Below are 11,521 nucleotides of genomic sequence, written 5' to 3' on the forward strand. Positions count from 1 at the left end.
CCAGTCTTTCCTCATATGAAAGTCCTGCCATCCCAGGGATCAATCTGGTGAACCTTCTCTGTACTCTCTCTAATGATAGAATGTCTTTCCTCAGATTAGGAGACCAAAACTGTACGCAATACTCCAGGTGCGGTCTCACCAAGGCCCTGTACAACTGCAGCAGTGTTAATGTGTGGGGATCGCTGGTCGCCTCGTACTCGGTGGGCCGAAGGGGCTGTTTCCGCGACGTATCTCCAAACAAAACTCAACTACTCCACGCTATCCCTGTCTCCATTAGACAATTCAAGCTATCAACTCTGCAGTCTATCAAGCAATCCAAAGGATATGAGCTACAATTTGATGCCGCCTCTTACCTCCGCCTGAAAGCCCTCCACCAAGATGGCGACCAACAGGTTGAAGAGGACGTAGTTGCCAAAGGTCATCAGGGCGACAAAGTACAAGGACGCCCATGGGGAGGTGGAAGCCATTCCATTGTAAAGCACCACGTTCCAGTCCTCCTGGGTCAGGATCTAAGGGGTGGAGGCGGGGAACAGAGGCAGAGAGTCGGGTGAGGTAATGCAAAGAAAGGTTTATTATTGACCACACAATATCACTCATCGTCCACAAGAGATGTTTACATTGCATTCTAGAGTTGCTGCCTCACAGCGCCAGAGACCTGGGTTCCATCCTGACTACGGGTGTTGCCTTGTAAGAAAATAACTGCAGATGCTGGTACAAATCGAGGGCATTTATTTCTCAAAATGCTGGAGTAACTCAGCGGGTCAGGCAGCATCTCAGGAGGGAAGGAATGGGTGACGTTTCGGGTCGAGACCCTTCTTCAGACTGATGTCAGGGGGGGGCGGGACAAAGGAAGGACATAGGTGGAGACAGGAAGATAGAGGGAGAACTGGGAAGGAGGAGGGGAAGAGAGGGACAGAGGAACTATCTAAAGTTGGAGAAGTCGATGTTCATACCACTGGGCTGCAAGCTGCCCAGGCGAAATATGAGGTGCTGTCTTGATTAGTACGGGTGTCAGAGGTTATGGGGACAAGACAGGAGTATGGAGTGAGATCAGCCATTATTGAATGGCAGAGTTGACTTGATGGGCCGAATGGCCTAATTCTACTCCTATCCCTTATGACTTGTCTGTACGGTGTTTGTACGTTCTCCCCGTGACCGCCCGGCTGCCCCAACTTCCTCCCACAATCCCAAGACGTGCAGGTCTGTAGGTTAATTATCTTTGGTAAAATTGCGAACTGTCCCTCGTGTGTGTAGGACAGTGCTGGTGTACGGGGTGATCGCTGGTCGGCGCGGACCCGGTGGGCCGAAGGGCCTGTTTCCACGTTTTATCTCTAAAGTTCTAAACCAAGGAAACAACATAGAAATATATATATATATGTAGGAAGGTACTGCAGATGCTGGTTTAAATGGTAGACAAAATGCTGGAGTAACTCAGCAGGACTGGCAGCATAGAAACATAGAAAATAGGTGCAGGAGTAGGCCATTCGGCCCTTCGAGCCTGCACCGCCATTCAATATGATCATGGCTGATCATCCAGCTCAGTAACCTGTACCTGCCTTCTCTCCATACCCCCTGATCCCTTTAGCCACAAGGGCCACATCTAACTCCCTCTTAAATATAGCCAATGAACTGGCCTCAACTACCTTCTGTGGCAGAGAATTCCACAGACTCACCACTCTCTGTGTGAAGAAATGTTTTCTCATCTCGGTCCTAAAAGACTTCCCCCTTATCCTTAAGCTGTGACCCCTGGTTCTGGACTTCCCCAACATCGGGAACAATCTTCCCGCATCTAGCCTCTTCCACCTCTTAAGAATTTTATATGTTTCAATAAGATCCCCCCTCAGTCTTCTAAATTCCAGCGAGTATAAGCCTAGTCTATCCAGTCTTTCTTCATATGAAAGTCCTGCCATCCCAGGGATCAATCTGGTGAACCTTCACTGTACTCCCTCTAAGGCTAGAATGTCTTTCCCCAGATTAGGAGACCAAAACTGTACACAATACTCCAGGTGTGGTCTCACCAAGGCCCTGTTCAACTGCAGCAGAACCTCCCTGCTCCTATACTCAAATCCTCTTGCTCTGGAGAGAAGGAATGGGTGATGTTTCGGGTCGAGACCCTTATTCAGACGTAGAAATATAAGCAGGTTTAGAAAGGTGGTGTCCTTTTGATACGTGGATGATAAGAAACAACTTCTTTCAGAGGGTTGTTATTTTTTAGAATTTTCTACCCCAGAGAGCACTAGAGATGAGACCCTTGAAAATGTTCCAAGGCAGAGATTGACGGGCATTTGAATTGCAAGGAAGACAAGGCATGAAAGGAGAGTTAGAACGGCTCGAGGGCAAGTCAGGACCTGCCATGATCTCATTGAATGGAGCAGCAAACTCATGCTGCTGGTTGACCCACTTCTGCTCCTGTTTGGGGCAGCCAGAGAAAGAATTACAAAGGGCGGCACGGTGGCGCAGCAGTAGAGTTGCCGCCTTACAGCGCTTGCAGCGCCGGAGACTCGGGTTCCATCCCGACTACGGGCGCCGTCTGTACGGAGTTTGTACGTTCTCCCCGTGACCTGCGTGGGTTTTCCCCCCGAGATCTTCGGTTTCCTCCCGCACTCCAAAGACGTGCAGGTTTGTAGGTTAATTGGCTTGGTGAATGTAAAAATTGTCCCTAGTGGGTGTCGGACAGTGTTAATGTGTGGGGATCGCTGGTCGGCGCGGACCCGGTGGGCCGAAGGGCCTGTTTCCGCGCTGTATCTCTAAACTAAAGATCAGGTTCGATCCTGACTACAAGCGCTGTCGGTACATAGTTTGCACGTTCTCCCCGTGACCTGCGTGGGTTTCCCCCGAGATCTTCGGTTTCCTCCCACACTCCAAAGACGTGCAGGTTTGTAAGTTAACTGGCTACCGTAATTTGTAAAGTGTCCCTGGTGTCCCAGCGCAAGTGATCACTTCTCGGTATGGACTCGGTGATCCGAATGACCTGTTTCCACACTGTTTCTCTAAAGTCTAAAGTGAAGTCGATATCTCGAATCCATTTTTCTGCCTATATATCCCTAAGAGTCAGAAAGAGCTATAAACTTCAGCTTTACATGATTTCAGCTCATCAATATACACTCCAGACGATCAGTCTGAAGAAGGGTCCGAACCAGAAACGTCCTCTGTCCACTTCCCTCCACAGATGTATGGTGACCCATTGCGTTCCTCCAGCACTTTGGGGTTTTTTTGCTCAAGATTACCACATCTGCCACCTCTTATGCCTCTGTATACTATAGGTTCCTGCGTTAGAGAATTCCAAACATTCAAAATCTTCGACTCATTTCTAAATGGCTGACCTCTTAAACCGGAAAGTCTTCCTGCAATTCCAGATTTTCCCTGCTGGGATCCCAGCTTCCCAGCGTCAGTGGCAGGACCCAAGCACTTCACAAAAGTACGCTTGTCGGACACCGATTAGCCAAAACATTACGACCACTGACAGGCGAACTGAATAACATTGATTATCTTGTTACAATGGCACCTGTCGAGGGGTGGGATATATTAGGCAGCAAGTGAACAGTCAGATCTTGAAGTTGACGTGTTGGATGCAGGAGAAATGGGCAGGAGTAATGAACTGAGCGACTTTGACAAGGGCCAAATTGTTCTGGCCAGACGACTGGGTCAGAGCATCTCTGAAACGTCAAGTCTTGTGGGTCAGCAGTGGTGAGTACCGACCGACAGTGGTCCGAGGAGGGACAAACCACAAACCGGCGACAGACAGGGTGTTGGGCGCCCAAGGCTCATCGATGCGCGAGGGCAACGAAGGCTATCCCGTCTGGTCCGAACCGACAGAAGGTCGACTGTGGTACAAGTCACAGCAGATTTTAATGGTGGTCACGGGAGGAATGTGTCACAATACACAGAGCATCGCACCCTGCTGCGTATGGGGCTGCACACGGAGGACCAACAGCATATTAGGCAGGTGGTCATAATGATTTGGCTCATCAGGTCATAATGTTTTGGCTGATTGGTGTATGTGTAGGAAGGAACTGCAGATGCTGGTTTACACCGAAAATAGACACAAAATGTTGGAGTAACTCAGTGGGTCAGGCAGCATCTCTGGAGAGAAGGAATGGGTGATGTTTCAGGTCGAGACCCTTCTTCAGACTGGGCGAGTTCAAGTTCATCGTTCAGTCTGAAGAAGGGTCTCGACCTGAAACATCACCCATTCCTTCTGTCCAGAGATGCTGCCTGTCCCGCTGAGTTACTCCAGCATTTCGTGTCTATCTTAGGCTTGTCATATGCTTACACTCAGTTCAATGTCGACATTACCTTGCTAAAAATATGCATCGGGCTCGTTCTTCTTAACGGAACAATCGCCATATGGAGTTAAATTGTCACAGAAAAAAAACTCCAGTCAAAAGTAGACAAGACAACATTTGTCAGTCGAACCTGGTAGAAGTGACAATGATAAACTAAACCAAAGTAACAAGAACACACGGGACTGGGACCATTTCCAAAGTAAACAGAATGATGACCTTCTCGTTGGCAGCACCACTGAGGAAGCAGTCTTTGCTTTTTCAGAAAAAGTGCTCAGACAATTACATCATCATAGACAATAGACAATAGGTGCAGGAGGAGGCCATTCGGCCCTTCGAGCGAGCACCCCCATTCAATGTGATCATGGCTGATCATTCTCAATCAGTACCCCGTTCCTGCCTTCTCCCCATACCCCCTGACTCCGCTATCCTTAAGAGCTCTATCTAGCTCTCTCTTGAATGCATTCAGAGAATTGGCCTCCACTGCCTTCTGAGGCAGAGAATTCCACAGATTCACAACTCTCTGACTGAAAAAAGTTTTTCCTCATCTCAGTTCTAAATGGCCTACCCCTTATTCTTAAACTGTGGCCCCTTGTTCTGGACTCCCCCAACATTGGGAACATGTTTCCTGCCTCTAACGTGTCCAACCCCTTAATAATCTTATACGTTTCGATAAGATCCCCTCTCATCCTTCTCAGGGGGAGAAACTCGGATGCAATGGCATGTCTTGTCCAACCAAGGAGCTTTCTATCGGCGACCAAGCACTCAGGAGTCGAGAGACAAGAGTGTTTTGATGTCATGCTGTTTGTCTCAGATCGAACAATGAGATTCTCACTTGCAGCAGCACAACAGAGTATGTGAACATAGTACACAGTAAACAATATGATAAACGAGAGGGAGAAAATGTTCAGTGTGAGTATATATACACACAATTACACAGATACATTTATATATATATATTATATATATATAAATGGTGGAAGTGACAATGATAAACTGAACTAAAGGAACAAGAACACACAGAACTGGGACTATTTCCAAAGTATATATATATATATATATATGTATATATAAATAAGAGGACAAAATGTGTAGGAAAGAACTGCAGATGACGGTTAAAATCGAAGGTAGACACAAAATGCTGGAGTAACTCAGCGGGACAGGCAGCATCTCTGGAGAGAAGGAAATGGTGACGTTTCGGGTCGAGACCCTTCTTCAGATATATATGTAATATATAATATTTTATATATATATATAAGCAGAGCCGATATAAGCAGAGCTTAAACACGGAATCCTTAATAGTAGTTCAGTTTATTGTCACATGCACTGAGTTTAGTTTAGTTTCGGATGTACATACACACACACACGCACACACGCACACACACACACACACACACGTATATAGATATATATGTGTATAGGAAAAAAAACTGCAGATGCTGGTTTAAATCGAAGGTAGACACAAAATGTTGGAGTAACTCAGCGGGACAGGCAGCATCTCGGGAGAGAAGGAATGGGTGACGTTTCGGGTCGAGACCCTTCTTCAGACAGATATATACACACACATATGTGCACTTAATGCAAAAAGATAAAACCAAGTCTAAGTAGTTCAGAGCTTATTTGGAGGTTGTAGTGTTTAATAGCCTGCTGGCTGTCGGAAAGAGGCTATTCTTGAACTTGGAGTTTTCAGGCTCCTGTACCTTCTTCCTATTTAAGAGCTAAGACCTTTTTGGATACAGTTACGTTTTACTCTAGGTTTTTTTTTAACCAAATTTGGAATGGAGTCCACACCAAAGATACTAGAGGAGCAAGATGGACCACTCGACCCTAAAAACCGTAGTACGTCACGGCGCCATTTTAGTCGGCAGAAACTTGCAGAAACATCTAAAAAGAAAAGTATCAAAAATCTGTGAATTGATAGGTGAGATATATTCTGCATTTTAATGGTATCATCACACATACTGTTCCCCCAAAACACTGCGAGAGACATAGCGAACGGCGGGGTTGCCTACTAAAATGGCGGACGTTACGCTCCTTTGCGTACTACACTTCAGTATAGCCGATTTAAACGGAGTGCTTCATCTTGTTCCCCTAGTATCTTTGGTTCACACCAGTGCCACAGCTGCTGAAGCAGATTGTAAGGCGGGGAAGCACTGATATACTGTGCGCAGAGCTTAAAGACTGAATCCTTTAATGGTCATTTCATTTAGTCTAGTGTCTTTTGTTGCGTGCTAAATCAATCAGCGGAAAGACAAAACATGATTACAATTGAGCCGTTTACAGTGCAAGCCATTGACATGCTCAGGGAACAACGTTTAGTGCAAGGTAAAGCCAGCAAAGTCAAATCAAGGATCGTCCGATGGTCACCCATGAGATAGATTAGAGTACATGACAACACAATGAGAATAATGACGTTGGCAAACGATGCCTTCGATTTGCATTGTGGACCGATCATGTCAGTTGTTAGGAAAATAACTGCAGATGCTGGCACACATCGAAAGTATCACAATCATAGTGATTGCAAGGTATCATAGTGGGGCCCACCGCAAATTGGAGGAACAGCACCTTATATTTCGCTTGGGCAGCTTACAGCCCAGAGGTATGAACATCGACTTCTCCAACTTTAGATAGCTCCTCTCTCCCTCTCTTCCCCTCCCCTTCCCAGTTCTCCCACTGTCTTCCTGTCTCCAACCACATCCTTTCTTTGTCCCGCCCCCCTCCCCTGACATCAGTCTGAAGAAGGGTCTCGACCCTAAATCCCCATTTACTGGTGCCCTCCCCTAATCCCCCATTTACTGGTGCCCTCCCCTAATCCCCCATTTACTGGTGCCCTCCCCTAATTCCCCATTTACTGGTGCCCTCCCCTAATTCCCCATTTACTGGTGCCCTCCCCTAATCCCCCATTTACTGGTGCCCTCCCCTAATTCCCTATTTACTGGTGCCCTCCCCTAATCCCCCATTTACTGGTGCCCTCCCCTAATCCCCCATTTACTGGTGCCCTCCACTAATTTTCCATTTACTGGTGCCCTCCTGTATTGTTCTACTTTATATTTTCCATGTAAAATTATCCTTCCCTTTCCCAGGTTTAAAGCTGGGCTGGGATATTAAAATTCACACGCAGTCTGGGAATTTGGCACTGTGGCACAACAGTAGAGTTGCTGCCTAACAGTGCCAGAGATTAGTGCGGGTGTCAGAGGTTATGGAGAGAAGGCAGGAGAATGGGGATAGGAGGGAGAGAGATAGATCAGCCACGATTGGATGGTGGAGAGGACTTGATGGGCCGAATGGCCTCATTCCACTCCTATTAGAGAGAATTAAATGTAGCTCCTAGGGCTAATGGAATCGCGGGATATGAGGGGAAAGCAGGAACGGGGTACTGATTCTGGATGATCAGCCATGATCATATTGAATGGCGGTGCTGGCTCGAAGGGCCGAATAGCCTACTCCTACACCTATTCTCTATGTTTCTCTGTGTTTCTATGACCCGAAACGTCACCCATTCCTTCTCTCCAGAGATGCTGCCTGACCCGCTGAGTTACTCCAGCATTTTTGTGATGTCAGTCGTTCGGGCACACAGCTACATGATTTCATTATCCCAAAATGACTAAGAGATTAAATATTGCTCTTCGAGACAAAATGCAAATTCATGAAGGTCCACGCCGACCATCGATCACCTATTCACACTAGCTCTATGTTACGCTACTTTTGCATTAACTCCCTGCTAGGGTTGCCAACTTCCTCACTCCCAAATACGGGACAAAGGGTGACGTCACGGCCCCGCGCCCCCACGTGACCTCACCCAGCCAGCGGCCACGTGCTCCCACTCCACACTATCCTACGCACACAAGGGACAATTTTACATTTATACCAAGCCAATTTCATCGACAAACCCGCACGTCTTCGGAGTGAGGGAGGAAACCAAAGAACTCGGAGAAAACCCACGCAGGTCACGGGGGGAACGTACAAACTCCGCACAGACAAGCCCCCGTGGTCAGGTCGAACCCGGGTCTCTGGTGCCGTGAGGCAGTGGCACCACCAGCTGCTCTATGGTGCTGGTTTTGCTCCAAACTAAAATGGATGGAATTATGAGCAGATGGAGAAAGGAAGCACTGGCCATTATTTCTGATGTGGAGTTTCATCTCTTTCTATAAAGAGAATTTTGACTCCAGCTATGAATCACTAAACCTTTATTACAAATTCCACGTCCACAGAAAGTGATTTTGATTGTGTTAGTTGTTAGGACTGAGAGCTACATGATTTTATTATCCCAAGACGACTACTAGATTAAGCACTGCTCCTCCACACAGAATACAAATGCATGCTTAATTAAACCACAATTTTTACCCTTCAACTAGCGGATGATGACTTTCCAGTCATAACCAGTCATGCCGAGGCTAAACGTAGAGGTACACTTGTAAAAACAGTCCATGAACAAACTCTTGGAGCTATGATCACATTGAATGGTGGTGCTGGCTCGAAGGGCTGAATGGCCTACTCCTGCACCTATTGTCTATTGTCTATTGTCTATAGGGGCGGTCACGGTGGCGCAGCGGTAGAGTTGCTGCCTTACAGCGAATGCAGCGCCGGAGACCCGGGTTCGATCCCGACTACGGGCGCCGTCTGTACGGAGTTTGTACGTTCTCCCCGTGACCCGCGTGGGTTTTCTCCGAGATCTTCGGTTTCCTCCCACGCTCCAAAGACGTGCAGGTTTGTGGGTTAATTGGCTTGGGGTAAATGTAAAAATTGTCCCTGGTGGGTGTAGGATAGTGTTAATGTGCGGGGATCGCTGGTCGGCGCGGACCCGGTGGGCCGAAGGGCCTGTTTCCGCGCTGTATCTCTAAACTAAACCAAACTATGCTCCGGCACTTTAGTGTCCAACTGTGGATGTTTGCTAATTTATAACTGAACATAAGAAATATCTTTTACTCCAGGACGTCTGAAGTGAGGTTCATGAAATCATTCATCTGAGAAGATTCAGAACACTCATCTGGTAATGGTTAGGGCGTCGCGGTGGCACAGCAGTAGAGTTGCTGCCTCACAGCGCCAGAGACCCGGGTTCCATCCTGACTGCGGGTGCTGTCTGTGTGGAGTTCGTACGTTCACTACCATTCACTGTGTGTGAAGGTGACAGTGACGTTGGAGATGAAAGTGGGCCTGTGTCATAATCCATGCACAAGTCATACGTGTGTGGACTGCACTGTGGTGTGTAGGTATTTGGGACAGATTAACTGCAGGCAGGGAGGAGAAGCTCTCGTAGAATATTCTGCAGGCGTCTCATCAGCTTGACTGAGGATTAGAGTGGAAGCTGCTAAAACGTCTAAAGACTATAGGGCGGCACAGTGGCGCAGCGGGTAGAGCTGCTGCCTCACGGCGAACTCCGTACAGACAGCACCCGTGGTCGGGATCGAAGCTGGGTGTCTGGCGCTGCATTCACTGTAAGGCAGCAACTCTACCGCTGCACCACATACTGACCAAGGTGCTCCATCTACACTGGTTCCACCTTCCCGGTTAAAAATAAAAATTGTCACCAGTGTGTGTGTAGGATAGTATAAGTGTGCGGGGATCGCTGGTCGGTGCGGACTCGGTGGGCCGAAGGGCCTGTTTCCGCGCTGTGTCTCTAAAATAAACCAACCTAGTGGGAATAGTGATGGTACAATACCAGTCTGGAGCACTGAAGAAGATCTTGCTCGTATCAGGGAAGTCACAATGCCCTAATGATTGCAGGCAGAGGTGCATCAGAAGCTGTCGGAACGTTACGTGGTGATGAATCTACTCCAGGACTGAATGCAAAAGCAACCAGTAAACAGGGGACACAGGTCAACAGTGAGCTGAGCTTCAATTTCTCACAGTCTTCAGTTCAAGAAATAATTACAGTGCTCGAGACACAAACACTGTTAGGAAGTGTCAAGGACTCGGGAGAGTCAGTGGCAGACTGAGTCAGTAATTACTGTGCATAAATGAAGCTCTCTCTTAGAGCAGGAAGGCCCGTGTTAAATAAATCATGTGTGGGTTTGCTTTGTCGTCTGTGTGATGTTGTATGTTTGGTAATGCTTGTTAGGCTTCAATAAAGAGAACACATTAACTCAGCTGCTATCTCCTTTATCGAAGGCCCTTGGACTATCTTTAATTAGACTTTACCTTGCACTAAACGTTATTCCCTTATCATGTTTCTGTCCACTGTGGATGGTTCGATTGTGATCTAGATACTAAAGCTCTCGTTTGTTTGTTTGTTTGTTTGTTCCTGAACTACGGCCAAAACGGTGCACGATAGCGCGACAATTTTAGTCCCACCTCACTCACCGTCATCCCTTTGGTGCCAATGGAAGAAGGTTCATTGAAATCGGTGTTATGTTTTTAAAGTTATTCACATGTTAAAGTTTAAATCTATCTCCTAGGGAGGGAGGGAGGGAGGGAGGATATGGGGGGGGGGGGGGGTTGAGGGAGGGGGGATGAGGGAGAGGGGTGGGAGGGGGAGGAGGGAGGGAGGGGGAGGGGAGGAGGGAGGGAGGGGGAGGAGGGGAAAGAGGGAGGGGGAGGAGGATAAGGGGGGGTTGAGGGGGATGGAGTTGGGGGGAGGGGACGGGGGAGGGGACGGGGGAGGGGGAGGGGAGGGGGAGGGGAGGGAGGGAGGGGGAGGAGGAGGGGGAGGAGAGAGGGGGGAAGGGGGAGGGAGTGGGAGGAGGGAAGGGAGAGGAGTGGGGAGGGGGAGGGAGGGAAGGAGGGAGTGGAGGAAGGGAGGGAAGGAGGGAGTAGAGGAGGGGAGGGGGAGAGGGGAGAGGGGAGTGGGGGAGGAGAGGGTGCTGCTCCAATGCAGGAGAGGTTTGGACCCAACGGGTCAATCAACTTGGTCTCATCATGTATAGTCTTTCCGCTGAAGGTAGGCACAAAACGCTGGCGTGACTCAGCGGGTCAGGCAGCATCTCCGGAGAAAAGGAATAGGTGACGTTTCGATTCGAGTCCCCTTCCTTCAGACTGACTGGTTGGCACGCATTTTTGGAAAGAGGAACAGTTACAGTCTCAGACGATGGGCCCTTCATTTGATCTGGGACGGAGGGAGAGGAATAAGTGAGTCCAGGTAGCAGCAAAATGTGGTTGAAATAGTGGGAACGTCCACTTGAATGAAGGTGGCAGGTGGGACATGGCAGCCACCGTGACAGTGTAATGTTTCAGAGGGACCTGGGCAGGTGGGGCATGTTGGTTGGCATGGGCAAGCTGGGCCGAAGGGCCTGGTATGACTC

General features: G+C 48.4%; 1 protein-coding gene across 1 annotated transcript in view; it reads right to left on the minus strand.

Annotated features, from left to right (window-relative positions):
- LOC144611390 (voltage-dependent T-type calcium channel subunit alpha-1I-like) overlaps positions 1-11,521 on the minus strand; it is a 382,459-nt gene that overhangs the window by 132,053 nt on the left and 238,885 nt on the right. The window contains exons 9-10 of the mRNA XM_078430461.1: positions 4,297-4,327; positions 354-509 (exon numbers count right to left, since the gene is read on the minus strand). Of these exons, the coding sequence (XP_078286587.1) occupies positions 354-509; positions 4,297-4,327 (187 nt within the window). The remainder of the gene's footprint in view (positions 1-353; positions 510-4,296; positions 4,328-11,521) is intronic.

The sequence above is a fragment of the Rhinoraja longicauda genome, chromosome 40 (assembly GCF_053455715.1).
Source record: "Rhinoraja longicauda isolate Sanriku21f chromosome 40, sRhiLon1.1, whole genome shotgun sequence".
In the NCBI taxonomy this organism is placed as follows: Eukaryota; Metazoa; Chordata; class Chondrichthyes; order Rajiformes; family Arhynchobatidae; genus Rhinoraja; species Rhinoraja longicauda.